General features: G+C 47.2%; 1 protein-coding gene across 4 annotated transcripts in view; it reads left to right on the top strand.

Moving 5' to 3' along the window:
• LOC143815672 (uncharacterized) overlaps positions 1–21,950 on the top strand; it is a 219,540-nt gene extending 197,590 nt beyond the window's left edge. For 3 of the 4 annotated variants that reach the window (XM_077295172.1, XM_077295173.1, XM_077295170.1), the window contains one exon: positions 18,785–21,949. In XM_077295172.1, coding sequence (XP_077151287.1) covers positions 18,785–18,792 — 8 coding nt within the window. In that variant the 3' untranslated portion in view covers positions 18,793–21,949. Of the gene's footprint in view, positions 1–18,784 lie in introns of all 4 variants that reach the window. The other variant, XM_077295171.1, reaches the window with a different exon arrangement.
• The last annotated feature ends 1,347 nt before the right edge of the window (positions 21,951–23,297 follow it).

The raw sequence follows: 23,297 nt of genomic DNA, 5'->3' as shown, positions 1-23,297 counted from the left end.
ACCCCTAACCCTGACATACCCCTAATTCTAATCCCAACCCTAATCCCAACCGTAAATGTAATCCAAACCCTAACCCTAACTTTAGAGCCAACCCTAACCCTAACTTTAGCCCCAACCCTAACTTTAGCCCCAACCCTATCCCTATCTTTAGCCCCAACCCTAACTTTAGCCCCAACCCTAACCCTAGCCCTAACCCTAGCCCTAACCCTAGCCCTAACCGGAAAATGGAAATAAATACATTTTTTTAATTTTATTATTTTTCCCTAACTAAGGGGGTGATGAAGGGGGGTTTGAATTACTTCTATAGCGTTTTTTATATCGGATTTTTATGATTGGCAGCTATCACACACTAAAAGACGCTTTTTATAGCAAAAAAGTTTTTGCGTCTCCACATTTTGAGACCTATAATTTTTCTGTATTTTGGTCCACAGAGTCATGTGAGGTCTTGTTTTTTGCGGAAAGAGTTGACGTTTTTATTGGTAACATGTTCGGGCACCGAAGATTTTTTGATCGCTTTTTATTCCGATTTTTGTGCGGCAGAATGACCAAAAACCAGCTATTCATGAATTTCTTTTGGGGGAGGCGTTTATACCGTTCCACGTTTGGTAAAATTGATAAAGCAGTTTTATTCGTTGGGTCAGTACGATTACAGCGATATCTCATTTATATCATTTTTTTATGTTTCGGCTCTTTTATACGATAAAAGCTATTTTATAGAAAAAATAATTATTTCGGCATCGCTTTATTCTGAGGACTGTAACTTTTATTTTTTCTTTGATGATGCTATATGGCAGCTCGTTTTTTGCGGGACAAGGTGACGTTTTCAGCGGTACCATGGTTATTTATATCCGTCTTTTTGATCGCGTGTTATTCCACTTTTTGTTCGGCGGTATGATAATAAAGCGTTGTTTTTTTGGCTCGTTTTTTTTTTTCTTACGGTGTTCACTGAAGGGGTTAACTAGTGGGACAGTTTTATAGGTTGGGTCGTTACGGACGCGGCGATACTAAATATGTGTATTTTCATTGTTGTTTTTTTTTTAGATAAAGAAATGTATTTATGGGAATATTATTATTTTTTTTCTTCTTTATTTAGGAATTTTTTTTTTTTTTTTTTACACATGTGAAAAATTTTTTTTTTACTTTGTCCCAGGGGGGGACATCACAGATCGCCGATCTGATAGTTTGCATAGCACTCTATCAGATCGGCTGCTCTGCAGCCTGCTCCGACCCGGAAGTACTCCCTGCAGGACCCGGATGCAGCCCCGCGGCCATTTTGGATCCGGGGCCTGCAGGGAGGAGACGCTCGGTACAAGGTGAGTACATCACCTTGTACCGATCGTGTCAGGGAAGCCCGCAGGGAGCCCCCTCCCTGCGCGATTCTTCCCTGTACTGCCGGTACACCGCGATCATGTTTGATCGCGGTGTGCCGGGGGTTAATGTGCCAGGGGCGGTCCGTGACCGCACCTGGCACATAGTGCCGGATGTCAGCTGCGATAAGCAGCTGACACCCGGCCGCGATCGGCCGCGCTCCCCGCGTGAGCGCGGCCGATCGCTATGACGTACTATCCCGTCGGTGGGAATTAAGGCCCACCCCACCTCGACGGGATAGTACGTCATATGGGATTAAGGGGACAATTACAATAGGCTCATTCACTCACTTGGTAGAGCTCTGCGTGGATTCTGGAGCGGAGGGCAATTTTACGTCTTCTGCCTTCGCCCTGCGTCACGCTATACCCCTGGTTATGCTAGCTCAACCAGTAACTGTACGAGTGGTGAATGGGTCAACACTGCCCTCACAAATAACACACCAATCCATCCCTTTCACTCTGTCCTTGCTGCCATCTCATCAGATTATATCTCTCCTCGTCATTCCTGAGGGAATTGATGAGATCCTGTTAGGGATGCCTTGGCTACGGTATCACTCTCCTCATATCGAGTGGTCCTCAGGCAGAATTTTAGGATGGGGTGAATCTTGTGGGGGTAGATGTCAGAGGGAGAGCGTACAGGTTGCTACTACTGAGGTACCCGCAGATTTATCCTCACTTCCCAAGCAATATTGGCCCTATGCAGACGTGTTCTCCAAAAGGGCTGCGGAGACCCTTCCGCCTCACCGCCCCTATGACTGCCCTATTGACCTCTTGCCTGGTGCTGAGCCTCCCCGGGGTCGAGTCTATCCTTTGTCTCTCCCAGAGACAGAGGCAATGTCACAGTATATCCGAGAGAATCTGGCAAGAGGATTCATTAGGAAGTCAGTGTCACCTGCAGGGGCTGGGTTCTTCTTCGTACAGAAGAGTGGAGAACTGCGTCCATACAGGGGTCTTAATGCCATCACCGTTAAAAATAAGTATCCACTACCCCTTATATCTGAGCTTTTTGATAGGCTACGGGGAGCAAGGGTATTTACCAAATTAGATCTGCGGGGTGCTTACAACCTGATTCGCATCCGTGAGGGGGACGAATGGAAGACGGCTTTTAACACCAGGGATGGGCACTATGAATATCTGGTGATGCCCTTCGGGCTCTGTAATGCCCCAGCCGTTTTCCAAGACTTTGTAAACTACATCTTCCGGGATATGCTTTCCACCTCGGTCGTAGTTTATCTGGATGATATTCTCATCTACTCTCCAGATATAGACTCCCACCGGAGAGATGTTTGCAAGGTCTTCGACCTCCTACGGGCTAACTCCCTCTATGCCAAGTTGGAGAAGTGTGTGTTTGAGCAGGAATCCTTGCCTTTCCTTGGCTATACCATCTCTGCCCAGGGATTGGCTATGGATCCTGCCAAGCTACAGGCTGTGATGGACTGGCAGGAACCCCATTCTCTTAAAGCAGTGCAGCGCTTTATGGGGTTCATTAATTATTATCGCCAGTTCATTCCCCACTTCTCCACTTTGGTAGCTCCCTTGGTAGCCCTCACCAAGAAGGGAGCAAATCCCAAATTGTGGTCTGAAGAGGTCTCCAAGACCTTCTCTTCTATTAAGTCACATTTTGCTAGCGCTCCCATCCTACATCGCCCCGATGTAGATAAGCCATTTGTCATGGAGGTAGATGCCTCATCCGTTGGTGCTGGAGCAGTCCTTTTCCAAAAGGATGCTCAAGGTCGGAAGCATTCATGCTTCTTCTCCAAGACCTTCACACCAGCGGAGAGGAATTATTCCATCGGGGACAGGGAGTTGCTAGCCATGAAGTTAGCTTTCTCTGAGTGGAGACATCTCTTGGAGGGGGCTCGCTTTCCCTTTCAAGTATCCACAGACCACAAAAATTTGGTTTATTTACAGACCGCCCAGCGGCTAAATTCTCGCCAGGCCAGATGGTCCTTGTTCTTCTCCCGGTTCCATTTCACCCTCCATTTTCTTTCCGGGGAGAAGAACGTTTGTGCCGACGCCCTCTCTCGCTCTGTAGTGTCATCAGAGGAGGAGGAGGAGGAGCCTCGGCTTATTGTCCCTTCAGAGAGCCTGAGAACTGTGGCTCCGGTTTTGCTAGAGTCTGTGCCCCCAGGCAAGACTTTTGTTCCTTCTAATTTGCGATCGGAGGTTCTCTCTTGGGCTCACTCGTCCAGGCTGGGTGGACATTTTGGGACCAAGAGGACATCTGAGCTCTTGGCGAGGATGTACTGGTGGCCGCATATGGCTCGTGAGGTCACAGACTATGTTTGGGCGTGTGTCTCCTGCGCCAAGAACAAGTCTCCTCGGCAACGACCAGCTGGGTTGCTTTACCCTCTGCCGGTGGCGGACAGGACCTGGGAGATGGTCGGCATGGACTTTGTGGTGGGCTTACCCAAGTCTCGTAATTGCACCATTATCTGGGTGATCACCGACCATTTTTCCAAAATGGTGCACTTGGTGCCTCTTCCACGGCTACCTTCTGCACGGGCTCTGGCTGCATTGGTCATCAAACATATCTTTCACCTACACGGTATGCCGGACAAAATTGTCAGTGACCGGGGTCCCCAGTTTGCGTCTCGATTCTGGAGAGAGCTTTGTCATTTACTCACTATTGAGTTGAATATCTCTTCGGCATATCATCCCGAGATGAATGGGTTGGTAGAGAGGGCCAATCAGACCCTAGTCACTTATTTACGACATTTTGTTTCTGCCAGGCAGGATGACTGGGCATCTTTGCTACCGTGGGCAGAGTTTGCGCTTAACAATGCCGTAGCCGACTCCACCGGTCAGACTCCATTCCTCCTAAATTACGGCCAGCATCCGCGTGTCCCTGTGCCCATGCCCGTGTCTTCCGCCGACTCCAGGGTGGCAGATTGGGCTGTGGAACCACGGGACATTTGGGACCGCACTCAGGATGCCATTCGGGCCTCCAAGGAGAGAATGAGGTCCTCCGCCGATGCTCATCGGCGCCCCGCTCCGACCTTTGCTCCTGGTGACTTGGTGTGGCTCTCCGCCCGTAACATCATGCTGCGAGTTGAGTCCACTAAGTTTGCACCTCGCTACTTGGGTCCCTTCAAGGTCCTCGAACAGGTTAACCCTGTGGTCTACCGTCTGGCCCTTCCTCCACGCCTGGGTATCACCGACACCTTTCATGTGTCCCTTTTGAAGCCCGTATACATGTCCCGGTTTTCCGAGTCATCTGCTGGGACATCGGGTTCGTCTACGGATGATTACGAGGTGAACGCTATTTTGGGGTGCAAGGTGGTACGTGGCAAAAAAAATTCTATTTGGTGGATTGGAAGGGTTATGGCTCAGAGGACAGGTCCTAGGAGCCTGCTGAACACATTCGAGCTCCAGAGCTCATTGCTGCCTTTGAGCGTAGCAAGGTCCGAGGGGGGCCCTAGGAGGGGGGGTAATGTTAGGTGTCGAGTTCCCGCCTCTGTACAGGGGAATCTCGAACCATCTCCGCTGCGGTCTCCCATTCTTCTCCAGCCACAGTGGAGTCTGCTCAGTGGAGATGTCGGTCCCAGTGTCTTGCTCAGTCCCACTCTGTACAAAGAGTTACTGCTGCTTTTCTGGCTTCTGTTATTGAAGTCAGTGCTGGGCAGCGGCGAGCAGACACTTCTGGGACTAAGTCCTGCTTTTCTCGTTCTGAGCATGCCCTGAGTAAGATCTCTCAGTGGAGATCGAGGGTCACATGGTCAGATACTGCAGCTAAGTCCATTGGTCCTTTCAGGAAGGTCCTTTAAGTGCTAAGGCTAAGTCTTGCTTTGCACACACTGAGCATGCCCAGGGCAAGATCTCTCAGTGGAGATTTAGGGTCACATGCTCAGGAATGGCAGTCTCTCATTGGTCCTTCTAGGAAGGTCTTTTACTTGCTGCAGCTATATAAGGCTCGCATGGCCGCACGGCCATGCTCTTGTGTACATTTGTATACGTGTGTGTGTTGATGAGTGCAAGTCGTTCTTTAATATCCCCTCGTGTATGACTGCTCGCGAAAGGTGGATGCTTGCTGTCTAGTGCCTGACTAAGCTGTCAACACAGAGACACACGATAAAGCGTCTACTGCTGTAGCCGCCAATGCGGCGCTGTGCGCTTATAGAGCGCTTTCCTATCCCAAGTCTGGGTGGTTAGTGGCGTCCGCCAAAGCGGCACAGCACGCACTCTTGTGCTTTAGTTATATTTTTCAGTTACCTTGACACCCCAGTTGCGGTGTCGAGCACAAGTGGTCAGTAAGTACTCTAATCCTGTGTCTTGGGATTGAGTCCTGAGACTCCTTGATTGCGCTCTTGGTGCGGTACCGCGGCCATGTGATGCAACAGGGTTTGCTTCCTTCACACAGGGTGAACTTAACCCGTGTGTGTATCCACATTGTACCGCCATATAGTCCGTCATTACTCAGTAGCAGGTTCCATCTCTGCACAGTGGACCCCGGGCTGCGAACGCACCTCATACCATGTCTCTTATAATTTTGTGCGTTCCGCTAGCCCTAACACTGTATCTCAGAGCGATGGAACTCGCATTTCTCCGGCTTAATATACAGATGGTTCTCTTTCAGATGTCTTAAAAGTTTTGACATGTTCTTCATGTTCCTGTAGAGAGTCAGAAAAGATTAGTATATCGTCCAAATAGATCACTACAAACTGGTCCAACAAATCTCTGAAAATGTCATTAGCAAGGTGTTGAAATGCTGCAGGGGCGTTACAAAGCCCGAAGGGCATCACAAGAGATTCAAAGTGTCCATACCGGCATCTGAATGCTGTCTTCCACTCATCCCCTGGACGAATACGCACCAAATTATAAGCCCCACGAAGATCCAGTTTAGAGAACACCTTAGCATGGCGGACTCATTCCAGTAATTCGGGAATCAGAGGCAAAGGGTAACGGTTTCGTACGGTTACCTTATTGAGTTCTCAATAGTCAACTCAGGGTCCCATCCTTCTTTACAAAAAAGATAGGTGCCCCTGCTGGTGAGGAAAAAGGACCTTTTCAACCCTTTGGCCAGATTTTCATCAATTTGCTCCTTTAAGGCTTGAAGCTCAGGTGCCGCCAAAGGGTATACGTTACTAAAAGGAATGGCTGCCCCGGGAAGCAGCTCAATGGGACAGTCATAATGCCTGTGTGGAGGAAGCTGATCTGCATTCTTCTTGTCACAGAGGTCAGAGAACTCTTTATATGCTGGAGGTAAAGAAAATACCTGTACATGTGGTTCCGTACCTGTGGACTCAGGGACAGCTTCTGTTAACGGTGAGTTGCTCCTTGTTGGTAAGATGGTCTCCCAGTTGATAATTGGGTTGAGAACGCAACCAAGGAATGCCTAAAATCACAGGAAAATGAGAAGAAATTAGCAAGAAAGAAAGTTGCTCCTGATGCTTAGGTTCCAACAAAATTTCAAGGGGTACGGTCTCCTGATCCACAGGCCCAGAGATTAAAGGTGACCCATCCACGGTAATTGGAGAGGCTCTTTGCTGAATTTTAATATCATGTTCCTTGGCAAATGCGATATCCATGAAATTGCCACCTGCACCAGAGTCAATCATAGCTGAACTGGAAATCCACTGTCCTAAACACAGGATCTTAATAGGGAGAGAACAGTGATTGTTCTTTTCCTTCAGCTCCTTGAGGGGTGAAGTCATAGAAAGTGAATGGAATACAGTGTTTAAAGGCAGGCTACATTCAGAGATGTCAGATTCATCATCACAGTTGTCATACTCCCCTATTGCTGCTAGCACCTTGTCAGGCCATCTAGGACACTTGATCAAGAAGTGGTCAGACTGGCCACAGTAGAAACATAGACTTTCACGCAGGCGATGCTCCCGGCGCTCATTGATCTCGCGCCTCTGAACGGAATCAATTTGCATGGGCACCTCCTCCACCTCCCGAGAGGTTTTACCTGCAGGCTCTTTGGAAGGAAGGGAAAAGTTAGAAACACGGTTATAAGCAGCAAATTTCTCCTGCCTACGCTCAGTAAGGCGAATGTCTATGCGCACACAATGCTGTATAAATGTCTCTAGCTCTTGTGGTGAAACAGAGCGGGCTAGTTCATCTTTTACAATACTAGACAGACCCCTTTTAAAAATAGGCAATTGTGCATAACTGTCCCAATTGGTATCTACCGCCAATCTCCTGAATTCAGTGGCATACTCAATAACAGAACGTTTAGCCTGACGTAAAGACAACAAAGCAGATTCAGCGGTTGCACGGAGATTAGGGTCATCAAACATTAATGCCATAGCGGCCAAGAAATCATCCAAGTCATTTAACCGTGGGTCACGAGACTCAATCATCAGATTCGCCCAGGCGAATGCTCGTGAGGTCAGTAGCATTATTACACACAATACTTTGGGTCTATCAGTAAAACGGTCAGCATGCACATCAAAATATAGCATACATTGATTCACAAAGCCACGAAATTTGTCACGATCACCATTAAAGGGACACTGTCACCTGAATTTGGAGGGAACAATCTTTAGCCATAGGGGCGGGGTTTTCGGGTGTTTGATTCACCCTTTCCTTACCCACTGGCTGCATGCTGGCTGCAATATGGGATTGAAGTTCATTCTCTGTCCTCCGTAGTACATGCCTGCACAAGGCAATCTTGCCTTGCGCAGGCGTGTACTATGGAGGACAGAGAATGAACTTCAATACCATATTGCAGCCAGCATGCAGCCAGCGGGTAAGGAAAGGGTGAATCAAACACCCGAAAACCCCGCCCCCATGGCTAAAGATTGTTCCCTCCAAATTCAGGTGACTGTCCCTTTAAATCTGAATGGGGGCAACTTAGGTGGGCTAGCTGGTGGCAGTTGCCCAGAGGGTAAAGTCACTTGTGCAGCTATTTGCGTACTTATGTCCTGAAAAGCCCGTCCATACTGGGACTCTATGCCAGCAAGTTTGTTTTCCTGGGCTGCCATGCAGTTGCTTAAGTCCTGCAAAGTTTGTCCAAACACTTGTTGATTGTGTTCAAAGCTTCCAAACTTCTTTTGCAGACCTTCCACCTCTTTCTGGAGTGATCTAATTATGGAAAACACCTGCTCTAATTTGCTTTCTGCAGTAATTGTTCCAGCAGCCTCCTTTTTTTTTTTAGGCTAGAGTATCCTGTAATAATTATAGGGGATAACTCAGGATACTCTTTGCGTGGAACAAGACAACTACAGGACACAGTTTTATAAGTGGTAAAGTCTATATTATCATACGGTGATTCAAACAGGTGCAGAGAGAAACTCAAGTCCACAACACTTGGTGCAAATAATAAATGCAGCTTAGCAGTCTATAGGAAACTTCAGAGGAAAATGGAATCAAGCAGAAAGTCTATGAAGCACAGTTATTCTTGAGGATACTTGACATGAATAAATCCTTGTCTTAATCCAGGCACAGATATGCTTATTAGGCAGTTCAAATCATATCTTAGCTCAACCAGGGAGGCCTGGTTAATAGTCTCTGGTTAATGCAAAGCAGCAGCAGCTTTCATGTCCAGCAAATGCAGATGGAAGTAAACACGAACAGCAGATGAAGGAGGATTACTGGAATCTTGTGTATGCAGCAGAAACTCAGAGCAGAGTAGCAGGATCCCCACACAGGTTCACAGGAGCAGGTGTATAGCCAGGGAGTAATCAGAGGCAGGAGCTGGATGCAAGGCAGAATACTCTAGCAAAGACTGAAGGCTGGGTGGAGTATAGTGCACATGAGACCAAAGACTCCATCTTGAAAAAGGGCAGTAATGCACAAAAGGTAAAAAATGTTCAGAGTCCTGACACAATGGTGCCCCGTCCAGAACGCTATAGCACCTTACACGGTGACACAGAGGAAGGTGCACATGACATTGAAGAGGTGATATATGATCCAGTTGTTGACCCAGATTGGCAGCCATTGGGGGAAGAGGGTGCCGCTGCCTGTAGCTCAGAAGCGGAGGAGGATGATCCGCAGCAGCCATCTACATCGCAACAGCTGTCATCTGGCAGGTCCGTATCAGGCCAAAAACGTGTGTCAAAAACAAAAACAGTTTTAGGACAGCATGGCCATCCGGTGAAAGTAGCACAGCGTGCAATGTCTGAAAAGGTATTCGATAGTAGGAAGAGTGCAGTGTGGCAATTTTTTAACCAAGATCCGAATGATCAGTCAAAAGTTATCTGTAAGAAATGCTCAAAGACCTTTAGCAGAGGGAAGAATCTTCAAAATGTAAATACAACGAGCATGCGTAGACATTTAACCAACATGCACTTGCAAGCCTGGACTAACTACCAAACGTCACGTACCGTTGGTGCACCTGCTCAGAATGAAGGTAGTCAGCAACGCTACATTGCTTCCCTCACTGTAAGCCCACCGGTTAGGACACCACCAGCAGCAAATGTGGAGGCATCATCGCAAGGCCAAAGCAGTCAGGGAATCACAAGGTTATTTGTAGGAAACACTGTATGTAGGCCAACATCAAGAATGCCATCACCAACCCTGTCTCAATCCGCCATGTCCACCTCCACCACCGCTAGTTCCACCATATGCAGCTCTCCAGTCCAGCTCACCCTACAAGAGACTCTGGTTGGGAAAAGAAAGTACTCATCCTCTCATCCGTGTACACAGGGTTTGAACGCCCACACTGCTAGACTAAACTCGTTAGAGATGATGCCCTATGGTTGGTTGAAAGCGAAGCTTTCAAAGACCTGATGTCCTAAGCAGTACCACGCTATGACCTACCCAGTCGGCACTTCTTTGCGAGAAAAGCCATCCCAGCCCTCCACCAGCATGTCAAAGACCGCATTGTCCATGCACTGAGGCAGTCAGTGGAAAGGTGCACCTCACAACAGATGCATGGACCAGTAGGCATGGCCAGGGAAGTTACATGTCCATCACGGCGCACTGGGTTAATGTGGTAGATGCAGGGTCCACTGGGGACAGCCATAGTGGGAAAGTTCTGCCTAGCCCACGGTCTAGGAAACAATTGGCTGTAGGCATTCGCCACCCCTCCTCCTCCTCCAGAAGCGAAAGCTCGTCCACAGAGCGCAGTTGCATGACCACTCAATCCCCAGCTGCCAGTGTTGCACATGAGGTGTCCCATTATCGAACAGCTAGCGGTAAGCGTCAGCAGGCTGTGTTACAAATGAAGTGTTTGGGCGACAACAGACACACCGCGGACGTACTGGCCGAGTAATTGCAGCAAGACACTCAGTCATGGCTGGGCAGTGTACATCTTGAGGCAGGCAAGGTAGTCAGTGATAACAGAAGGAATTTTATGGCTGCCATAGCGCTTTCAGAACTGAAACACATACCTTGCCTGGCTCACACCTTCAAACTGGTGGTGCAGTGCTTCCTGAAAAATTATCCGGGGTTACCAGCCCTGCTCCTGAAGGTGCGAAGACTTTGCTCGCACATCCGCCGGTCGCCCATACAATCCAGCTGTATGCTGAACCATCAGCAATCGCTGAATCTGCCCCAGTACCGCCTAATAATCGACGTTGCAACAAGGTGGAACTCCACACTGCACATGCTTCAGAGGCTGTGCGAACAGACGCGTGCTGTAATTTATCTGTGCGAGTGTACACATACACGGGCAGGCACTTGGATGGCAGACATGGAGTTGTCTGGTGTGCAGTGGTCGAAGCTACAGGACCTCTGTCAAGTCCTTCAGTGTTTTGAGGAATGCACACGGCTGGTAAGTGCAGACAACGCCATCATAAGCATGAGCTTCCCACTAATGTGTCTGCTGATGCAAAGTTTGACGCACATTAAGGAGCAGGCGTCTGCAGCCGAGGAGGAGGGAAGCCTTGATGACAGTCAGCCATTGTCTGCTCAGGGAAGTCTCCTGGATGAGGTGGCGGACGAAGAGGAGGATGATGGGGATGAATATTTATGGGAGGAGGAAGCTTCTCAGGGGGCAATAGAAACTGGTAGCGTTGCAAGGTCAGGTACAGGGTTTTTGAGGGAGACAAGTGATGTTGATTTGCCAGAAAGTGCTCCTCAACCCAGCACAAGCAGTGAATTGACACCTGGAACATTGGCCCACATGGCGGATTATGCCTTGCGTATCCTAAAAAGGGACCCACGCATTATCAAAATGATGACCGATGACGATTACTGGTTGGCCTGCCTCCTGGATCCACGCTATAAAGGGAAATTGCAAAATATCATGCCACATGAGAACCTTGAGCAAATATTGGCCACCAAACAAGCAACTCTTGTAGACCGTTTGGTTGAGGCATTCCCAGCACACAGCGGCGGTGATGGTTCTCACACGAGCCATAGGGGGAAACATGGCAGAGGTGTTAGAAGTGCACAAATCCGAACTGGCGTTGGACAGAGGGGTTTTATGACCAGGTTGTGTAGTGATTTCGCAATGACCGCTGACACGACAGGTACTGCTGCATCGATTCAAAGTGACAGGAGACAGCATTTTTCCAGTATGGTTACGAACTACTTTTCCTCCCTCATCAATGTTCTCCCTCACAGGTCATTCCCCTTCGATTACTGGGCATCTAAAATAGACACCTGGCCTGAATTGGCAGAATATGCATTACTGGAACTCACTTGCCCTGCTGCTAGTGTGCTATCCGAAAGAGTCTTCAGTGCTGCTGGTTCAATACTGACCGAAAAAAGGACATGTCTGGCTATCCGAAATGTCGATGATCTAACCTCCATTAAAATGAACCAATCATGGATTTCAAATTATTTGGCCCCACCTTCCCCTGCTGACACGTAGCTTGCCTGAAAAATGTCTTGCTTTTGGCCTCCTCTTACTGACTGCTTCAATTCCTCCATTTGCAGCTGCTGAATGTCCACCATAGGCCATTTTTATACCTCCCTAAATATGCTGACTCCCCCCACAGGGCTGTGGTCACCACCTGGCTCAAGCACCCGTGTGAGTGCCGTTTGCCTGGACAGGTGGGTGTGCCCACTCTTGGGCGACAGCACTGGCACAGGGTCCCTCATAGTACAATGAAGTGTCTCTGACGGTGGTGGTGCACAACTAACGTTAGACACACCGTCGTAATATGAGGGGCCCTGTGCCAGTACCGCCGCCCACGAGAGTGTTCCCCCCCAGCTCGAACAGTGCTCTACCACTTGCAATACTTACCTCTCCCTGCTCCACAAGTGTGTAGCCTGTGCTGTTAAATCCTTCAATGGCACTGCCAATACAAATTTGTTGAAATGATAGATGATAGTTAAAATATACAGGGGCCCTGACCTCCATTTAGACCAGTTAATACTTTGCGCCTACTACCACTGTCTGCTACTCAGCAGAGGAGCCCACCCCTGTATCTAGCTATGCCACCTGTTTATTTATGAACAATTTTTTGGCAGACATTTAGCCCACTTTAATATTTGGGCCTACTAACTGTGTCTGCCCCCATTACAGTTGTCCTTCACTGAACAAAGCAATGCCGCCTGTTTAGTCCTGTTACCACATTTGAACTGCATTTAGCCCACTTTATTATTTGGGCCTACTAACTGTGTCTGCCCCTCATTACAGTTGTCCTCCACTGAATAAAGCAATGCCACCTGTTTAGTCCTGTTACTAATTTTGAACTGCATTTAGCCTACTTAATTATTTGGGCCTACTAACTGTGTCAGCCACTCATTACAGTTGTCCTCCACTGAACAAAGCAATGCCGCCTGTTTAGTCCTGTTACCAATTTTGAACTGCATTTAGCTCACTTTATTATTTGGGTCTACTAACTGTGTCTGCTGTCATGAATCCCAATGGCTAGGGATAGCACAGGACAAGCAAAGTACAAAAATATTACGGACGAGCTCTAGGGTGATGGAACCTGGGCTGACCGCTGCCCTACGCCTGACAAACGCAACTAGAGATAGCCAGGGAGCGTGCCTACGTTGGTTCTAGACGCCACGCACCAGCCTAAGAGCTAACTAGCACTGCAGAGAAAATAAAGACCTCACTTGCCTCCAGCGGAATGAACCCCAAAAGATATAGTTGCCCCCCACATGTATTGACGGTGAAATGAGAGGAAGGCACACACATAGAGATGATATATATAGTTTTAGCAAATTGAGGCCCGCTGTAAACTAGAAAGCAGAACGATACAAAAAGGGGACTGAGCGGTCAGCAAAAAACCCTAATCAAAAAACCATCCTGAGATTACAAGAACCCATGTGCCAACTCATGGCACATGGGGAGAACCTCAGTCCACTAGAGCTACCAGCTAGCATAGAGACATAATAAGCAAGCTGGACAAAAAACCAAACAACTGAAAATCAGCACTTAGCTTATCCTGAAAGATCTGGGAGCAGGTAGGCAGGAACCAAACAGAGCACATCTGAATACATTGATAGCCGGCAAGGGAAATGACAGAAAGGCCAGGTAAAATAGGAAACACCCAGCCACTGATGGACAGGTGGAAACCAAAGGCCGCAACCCACCAAAGTCACCCAGTACCAGCAGTAACCACCAGAGGGAGCCCACAAACAGAATCCACAACAGTCTGCCACTAATTACAGTTGTCCTCCACTGAAAAAAAGCAATGCTGCCTGTTTAGTCCTGTTACCAATTTTGAACAGGACTACTTTATTATTTGGGCCTACTAACTGTGTCTGCCGCTCATTACAGTTGTCCTCCACTGAACAAAGCAACGCCGCCTGTTTAGTCCTGTTATCAATTTTAAACTGCATTTAGCCCACTTTATTATTTGAGCCTACTAACTGTGTCTGCCACTCCTTACAGTTGTCCTCCGCTGAACAAAGCAATGCCACCTGTTTAGTCCTGTTACCAATTTTGAACTGCATTTAGCCCACTTTATTATTTGGGCCTGCTAACTGTGTTTCCTCCTCATCCTGCCCATTGCCCAGCCACTGCTAGATGAGTCTGCTGGTACATTGACCCAGACCACTACATTCCCCTTGCACTCTACACAGCCAGAATCTGACCCTGCTGAAAGTCAGGTTCTCCTTCCCGCATACTATACCACCTTACACGGGGACAAAGAGGAAGGTGCAGATGAAAGTGCAGGTTCCTTCATCAGGTGGGGTGAGCATACTCGTTGGCGATGTCACTGGCACAGGGCCCCTCATAGTACGCAAAAGTGTCTCTGCCGGTGGGAGGCGCCACCCGCCGTCAAACACACTGCCGTACTGAGGGGCCCTGTGCCAGTGCCAACGAGTGGGCCCCCCCTGCTTGCTCAGGATCACAGCACTTGCAAAGTTGAAATACTTACCTCTCCCTGCTCCACCGCCGTGACTTATTCCACGTTTCCTGGGCCCACGAAAATCTTGAACCAGCCCTACCCCCCACAACTTTAGCCAAATGACCCCCAGTTTTCAATGCCTAACTATTATTATAAAGTAAATTAAGATTGACAAGCTTCAGTAATAAGAATTGATGTTTTTGGCATTAAAATGGGCACTGTAGGTGTTTTTCTGTCCTCCACTCCCTGCCGACTTTGATTCCCCATTGACTTGCATTGGGTTTCGTGTTTCAGTCGGCCCCCGACTTTACGCAATCGGCAGATTTCACCCAACCTGACTCTTGACAAAGTCGGGTTTCGCGAAACCCGACTCGATCCGAAAAGAAAAAGTCGCTTAACTCTAGTTACGTATACAGGAGGAAACACATGGGGACCCCACAGATGTATGAGAGCTGCGCATGTGACTGTTTAGCCGGATTAAAAAAGAAGGGGAGACAGTGACACAGTTCGTGAACGTATTGCAGGAAATACACACTGCCATATCCCAGAAAGACGGTGTGGGGGTAGGGTCGATTGACGTGGTGCTGCGTGATCAGTTAGTGACCGGGTTGATAGATGTGCTGCTGAAACAGGCCCTGCGGGAGCGTTTGCGTGCGAACCCACACAAGACTTTTACAGAAGTTGGAAGTGAGGCACGCGCGCGAGTAAGAACAGGGGGCGACAGTTCTGGTGGTGAAGGTCTGGACCGGAGAGGTGGCCGTGAATGCATTGGCTGCTCCCGGATGGTTGGAAGATTTGCAGAGAGAAATCCAAGAGATGAGGGAAGACTTGACAGAAACTAAAAAGAAGGTGACCTCGCTGAGCTCATCTGGGAGCAGGGCTGTCTCAGAATCGCGACGGGGCGGAAGAGCATCTTGCCGGGAGGAACTTCCTACCTGCTTCCTCTGTGGAGAGCTGGGGCACATGGCCCAAATGTGCCCACAACATGGGCGGCCTCTCCAGCGTCACCTATTAAACTAGGAGGCACCGATGCTGGGGGACGCCGCCCGGAGCCAGAACAGCCAGTAAGAAGAACCAGAAGTCCCACCAATTTAGTTTCAAGGTGTCCATTAGTCTGGGACGAAATAGATGGACGGGCCATACGCTGTCTAGTAGATACCGGCTCCCAAGTAACCATAATGTCAGAGAAGTATTTCAGAAATCATTTTCCTGAGGCGATGAGGACTGAGTGGCTACAGGTGATAAGGTTGACTGCCGCCAATCAGCTCCCCATCCCAGTCGCAGGGGTGGCATGGATACAAATTAGAGTCTGCGGCAAAGACTTGGTTCGCCGAGGTGTAGTACTGACTTTGGGTGACACTGAGCGTGGATATACTGTTACCCTAGGGATGAATGTGCTTAAGGAGTTCGGAAGTTTGCTTATCAACAAGTCCCGAGACCTGTTTCTGAGACAATGGAGCCCCATAACACCTCAAAGGAAAATATTTCAAGTTGATTTGGACGGTTCAGAAGCAAGAATTCTGCGATAGAAAAGTGCTGGGCAGAGTGGTCATTCTGGCTGCAAACAGTCTTGAAATACCTTCGGGGCAGACCGTGCTCTCTGTCCCTGTCCGGGCCTGCACCCCTCTGGAAGGAGTGGAAGTAAAACTAGAACCAGCTGCTATAAAGACTCTACCACCCGGACTCCTAATTGCCTGAACATTGGCTACCGTACAAGATGGGAAAGTGCCCGTGAGATGTGTAAATTTGAGAGAGGACACACTGACACTTTTCCCCAGTCATGAAATAGCACAAATAGTCTTCATGCCGGAGGAGCTGATACCATCACAGTCCGTAAAGTTGACGGCAAAAAAAGGAGACCCTTGGACTGTAACAGGTTTAGCAAAGGATAACATACCGCTATCACTTGATAAATAGAAACAAGGAGAGGGGGCAACTGTACAAAATTGAAAACCCACAAAGAACCTGAGTTAAAAGCCTTGAATCAGATGTGTAATGTCTGAATAGCCAAGTAAGAAAAATGGACCACCAGTGTCTCATTATAAATATATCAAAAAAGTTTATTACATACACATACCATGAAGATAAATACAAAAATATCCTATATAATGAGCTAGATGATTGAGGTGACAAAGACAAATGACAGGGACACTGGATACTGCAAGTGTCTAGTGGCATGCATAGACCACAGTGCAGATTGTGGCGGTAAGTCTGAGGAGCAGCCATGACAATTGTATCATCTTATTGTAATCGGATGGTGGTGGATCCATAAAGTATGCCCTCGGATCCAGAACCGGCCTTTCCCGCTCCTTGCGATGCTCCGGTGACCGCTCCATGCATTGCGGTCTTGCGAGATGATGAAGTAGCAGTCTCGCGAGACCGCTACGTCATCATCTCGCGAGACCGCAATGCACTCTTGGGACCGGAGCGCGCGAGGAGCATCGGTAAACGCCTCGCTTGGATCTGGGGCCAACGGAAGGCGAGTATATAACTTTTTTTATTTTAATGCTTTTTTTTAACAGGGATGATACCCACATTGCTATATACTGCGTGGGCTGTGCAATATACTACATGGGCTGTGCAATATAATACGTGGGCTGTGCAATATACTACATGGGCTGTGCAATATACTACGTGGGCTGTGCAATATAATATGTGGACTGTGCAATGTACTACATGGGCTGTGCAATATAATACGTGGGCTGTGCAATGTACTGCGTGGGCTGTACAATATACTACGTGGGCTGTGCAATATAATACGTGGGCTGTGCAATATAATACGTGGGCTGTGCAATATACTTCGTGGGCTGTGCAATATACTACATGGGCTGTGCAATATACTACATGGGCTGTGCAATATACTACGTGGGCGGTGCAATATACTGCGTGGGCTGTACAATATACTACGTGGGCTGTGCAATATAATACGTGGGCTGTGCAATATACTACGTGGGCTGTGCAATATACTACGTGGGCTGTGCAATATACTACGTGGGCTGTGCAATGTACTACGTGGGCTGTGCAATATACTGCGTGGGCTGTGCTATATACTACATGGGCTGTGTTATATACTACGTGGCCTGTGTTATGCACTACGTGGGCTGTGTTATACACTACGTGGGCTGTGTTATACAATACGTGGCCTGTATTATACACTACGTGGCCAGTGTTATACACTACGTGGGCTGTGTTATACACTACGTGGGCTGTGTCATACACTACATGGGCTGTGTTATACACTACATGGGCTGTTATATACTGCGTGCGTGGGCTGTTATATACTACGTGAGCTGTGTTATATGCTACGTGGGCCGTTATAAACTATGTGGCTGTGTTATATGCTGTCGGCTGTTATACACTCCGTGGGCTGTCTTATATACTACGTGGTTGTGCTACATATACTTCGTGGGCTGTGCTATATATTCCGTGGGCTGTGCTATATTCTACGTGGCTGTGCTATATACTACGTGGCTGTGCAATATACTATGTGGCTGTTCTATTTACTACGTGGGCTGCTATATACTACATGGCCGGCCGCGAACAATCAGCAACAGGCGCAGTCCGGCCGCGAATTTGCGCGGGATTTGAACCACGCTTCACTAATTGGTCGCGGTCGGCTGAATCCTGTGTATTCAATGTATTATTCTAAAATCTTCATAAATAAACTGCATACATATTCTAGAATACCCTATGCGTTAGAATCGGGCTACCATCTCGTCGATTATAATTAGTGATGAGCGAGTACACTCGCTGCTCGGGTTTTCCCGAGCACGCTCGGGTGATCTCAGAGTATTTCTAAGTGCTCAGAGATTTAGTTTTCCTCACCTGAGCTGCATGATTTGCGACTGCTAGCCAGCTTGAATAAATGTGGGGATTCCCTAGCAACCAGGCATTCTTCACGTGTATTCAGCCTGACTAGCAGCCGTAAATCATGCAGCTGTGTCACCAAAAACTAAGTCTCTGAGCACTTACAAATACTTTGAGATCACCCAAGCATGCTTGGGAAAACCGAGCAACGAGTATACTCCCTCATCACTAATTATAATAGCTACTACTTGCATCCATTGAAAACACGGATGTGAAACACGGATGACTGAACGAGGCCTTATAGTGAGGTGAAACGTCCTTGAAGTACATTGGTCATTTTTTGAGTTACACTTTTTTGTGTGAAAATGCAGTTTAGGGGGCATACACCACTTATTTGCAGATAATACATTGATGTGAAAATGTTTTTTACTTTGCAGAGTAACAACTTTACTTTTTTTTTTGCAGAAGTCTGAGGATGAAACCCTTGTGATAATTAAAAAAAAAAAATTTATTTTTTTCTACAACATCTGTTCGTGTTCTTCATCTTTTCCTCAAACTTATCAACCACCATCAAGCCTTCAGAAAATATAAATTGCTGCAGTTTGTGATTTTTCTTACTGTACAAATGCTTGTTTTGCTTTGTTACTTATATGTTTCTTGATTTTATAAGTCCATATATAATATATATACACTTGAAAAAACTTTTGAAAATGTTAAATTATTCCTCCTTCCAGCTACGATCAATTGTGATTCATTTTTTTCTAAGGTTATTGCAAAAATGCAAAAATTGTCAACATCTTGAAGTTACACAAAAGTTTTGCAACTTTTGACGTTTCATCAGAATTTATGGTACAATATAGGGTAAATAACAGAAATGTATACCAGTCCTAACAAAAAAAAAAGCACATGCAAGTTTTCGATCTCAGTCAAGATCAAATTTAACCATACAAATCTACATACCTGATTCATTATTGCATTGCACCTGTTTTTATATAATTTTTGGTGTTTTTCAATTAGTTTACATTTGCACCTTTTTATCTGGCTGCCTGTTTTTTCTTATGTTCGTCACTGTTGATGGAGTTTGGGGTTTCAAGATGTTTTTGTCTGATTCAGCGACTGATACTTTAAAACAGGGGTGAAGAACCTCCGGCCCTGGGCACATTCCTTGGGACCACAGTGCTTGGGCTGCTGCCGCTTGCCCTTTGAATTACCCCTTACATTTGCATGCAGTGTTCTTTTCCAAATGCTGTGTGAACATCGGGCAGGGCCATAGTCATGGCCCACATAGGTGTCTGCTCAAGCGCGCCCTGACCGCCCGCATCATATAGATAAAGTCCCACTGTCTTACTTGCCTGGTCCTCAGTGTCTTCTCTGAAGTGCAGGAAAACTTCTTCTCATCGAGTACACAATAAGGCAGAGTCTGATTTAATCTTTAACCAAAGAACTTTACTTGTTTTCATACGCAGCACGTCCATTTCAGTTACAGCATCAACATTAGGTTCCACACAGCATGCTTCCTTTGCCTTTTCAGTTACAGCATCAACATTAGGTTCCACACAGCATATTTCCTTCACTTTCCCTGTGCTTTTCAGTATGTTCCCAGGACGTCCCATCCGGCTCGGTATTGCGGGGTCCTCCCTGTCCTGCTGTGACTCCTGCAGTAGCTTCTGCACTAGCCACTGCTGTAACCGCTGCTATCTACTGTTTCTGATGCTGTCTCTGCTGCTGTCTGCAGTAGGCCCATGAACAGCTGGGATATTTTCCTTAAACATTACGAAGTTCAGCTGCCCTGCACGGGCTCCCAGGCCCTTCTGCTTAGAAACAGGAAAACCCTCTATCCTATACACAGTTGGCTCCTCCTATGTTAACTATTTCCTAACTCTAAGTACTTTTCTCTATAGTATTCTAACATACCCCACTCTAGTGGCTGAACTGCATACTACGCCAAATGTGCTAATTAGAATACGGCACATTCCCTATAATACATTACATGACACAATAGAAGTATATACATTTATCAGCATGGAAGACATAACACATATACAAGTAATAGTGTCAAGGGCATTAAACCATTTCTGCAACACAAGATATACATGTAGCAGCAAACACGTGTAAAACATTAACCGTTAGTTTAGCAGGACATGTGTGAGGGAACAAGACCATTTTTATGACCCCCTTACAGCTGCAGCATATAAAATGAAGTATAATGACCTGATGCTGGTGTGTCACCCCAGGAGTCAAGGCACCACAGTGGTATTGCCTGCCTCACAGGAGGGTGATGCCATGCCTAGAAGCGAGGAGGATCCCTTTAACAGGTAACACGTACATTCAACACTTTCTGACTCCAGGCCAGAAGGGGGAGACCCGGTTTCAGGGGAGCTTCCCTATATATATTCTGGCTGGGGGAGGAGTTAGTCTGTTAGTCTGTGGAGAGTGTGAGTGGAGAAGGAGCAAAGGAGAAGTGAGGAGCTGGAGGGGAGCTGCGACTGAGCTCCTTCCACACTAGAGCGCAGGAACCAGACCGGGAGTCTGAGGCTGTGTGGGACTGTATACTCCACAGCTGAAACCGGAGGGCAGGAGATTTCAAGTTGCCTGTCCACAACTACACCCGAAGGCACAGCAGCTTATAGAGCGCAGAGTCGCCGCAAGTAGGGACACCTGTAAAAAAGGCTCGCGTTGCCTGCCATGCTGGTACTGTCCTACATATAGGACAGAGAGAGAGGACCTTGTGTGAAGCCTCAGGCAGCAAGGGATGCAAACTACAGCACAGTAAGGAAAGCTCCCAACCCCACCTGGCTAAGGGGATTCCAAACCACTTCCAGGCTGCCCGGATTCCAAAGATCGCCTGTAATCGGGGTACCTGAACTACATCAGTAAAAGGTAAAGAGACTGCAACCTTGTGTCCTCCAATTCTTTCCAGTATTACACCATTTGTCATCTTTATCCACTACACCAGGAGCCCTGGAGACTAAGCTTCATGTGTGGGAAGCCATACCATCAATGCTGTAGTATGATCATTCCCAGTGGACCCCTTTAGCAGCGTCGGTCATCGCTGACCGAATACCACAGGTGGCGTCACGAACATTCTTTATTTTCTTACAAACCATTCCCTTTAAAGACCTTCACTTTGACTTGGATGTGTCCAGGGCCACAAACTGGGTCCTTGCCACTATGACCACCCCCTTTAAGGACCACTGGACCTGGCCTGAGTACCCCACGGCACTAGCTGGCGTTCCACTGCCAGCGCATTAACCCCTTCAAGTCACGGCCCTTTTTCGTTTTTGCGTTTTCGTTTTTCACTCCCCTCCTTCCCAGAGCCATAACTTTTTTATTTTTCCGTCAATACAGCCATGCGAGGGCTTATTTTTTGCGGGACGAGTTGTACTTTTGAACGACACCATTGGTTTTACCATGTCTTTTACTAGAAAACGGGAAAAAAATTCCAAGTGCGGTGAAATTGCAAAAAAAGTGCAATCCCACACTTGTTTTTTTGTTTGGCTAAATGCTAAAACTAACCTGCCATTATGATTCTCTAGGTCATTACGAGTTCATAGACACCTAACATGTGTAGTTTATTTTTTTATCCAAGTGGTGAAAAAAAATTCAAAACTTTGCTTAAAAAAAAAAAAAAGTGCAATTTTCCGATACCTGTAGCGTCTCCATTTTTAGTGATCTGGGGTCGGGTGAGGGCTTATTTTTTGCGTGCCGAGCTGATGTTTTCAATGATACCATTTCGGCGCAGATATGTTCTCTTGATCGCCCGTTATTGCATTTTAAAGCAATGTCGCGGCGACCAAAAAAACGTAATTCTGGCATTTCGGATTTTTTTCTCGCTACGCTGTTTAGCGATCAGGTTAATGCTTTTCTTTATTTGATAGATTGGGCGATTCTGAACGCGGTGATACCAAATATGTGTATGTTTGATTTTTTTTTATTGTTTTATTTAGGATGGGGCGAAAGGGAGGTGATTTAAACTTTTATATTTTTTTCATATTTTTAAAAACATTTTTTTTTCACTTGTGCCATGCTTCAATAGCCTCCATGGGAGGCTAGAAGCTGGCACAACTGGATCGGCTCTGCTACATAGCAGAAATCATCAGATCGCTGCTATGTAGCTGAAAAGCAGGTGTGCTGTGAGCGCCGACCACAGGGGGGCGCTCACAGCAGGCCGGCATCAGTAACCATAGAGGTCTCAAGGACCTCTATGGTTACTGTCCTGACACATCGCCGACCCCCGATCATGTGACGGGTCGGCGATGACGTCATTTCCGGCTGCCCGGCCAGATGTGGTAGTTAAATGCCGCTGTCTGCGTTTGACAGCGGCATTTAACAGGTTAATAGCGGCGGGTAAATAGCGATTTCGCCCGCTGCTATTGCGCGCACATGTCAGCTGTACAAAACAGCTGACATGTCGCGACTTTGATGCGGGCTCAGCGCCGGAGCCCACATCAAAGGGGGATTCACGGAATGCGCAGTACATGTACGGCGCATGTCGTGAAAGGGTTAAAAGACATGCAGTTTAAAAGCATCTTTAAAGGGAATTTATCAGCAGGTTTTTGCTATGGAATCTGAGAGCACCATAATGTAGGGGTAGAGAGCCTGATTTCAACAATGTATCACTTACTGGACTGCTTGGCGCTGTTTTGACAGAATATCTGTTTCCTCTATTGTAGATATTGTATTTGTCAGAATGCTGAGCTCTGTATAACCCCACCGCACCCCTCATTGGCAGCTTCTTGTGTACACTGTACATTCTCAGCAAACTGCCAATCACTGGTGGGGGCGGGGTTATACTGATTAGCTGGACTGGCCTGCAGGAGAGACCTAGTCCTCTAGTAATAATCTCCTGCTGATAACACATTAATTGTACTGAAACTACAGCATAGAGCCCAGTACGTCACACAAGTCATGCTACACTCAGGTTAAATAGCAAAAAACACAGACAGATTCCCTTTAAATACAAAGTGGGTGTAAGTCT

This window comes from Ranitomeya variabilis, chromosome 3, assembly GCF_051348905.1.
Source record: "Ranitomeya variabilis isolate aRanVar5 chromosome 3, aRanVar5.hap1, whole genome shotgun sequence".
Taxonomy (NCBI): domain Eukaryota; kingdom Metazoa; phylum Chordata; class Amphibia; order Anura; family Dendrobatidae; genus Ranitomeya; species Ranitomeya variabilis.
Note: the sequence above shows the minus strand (reverse complement) of the source record. Positions and strands in the feature narration are given on the sequence as shown.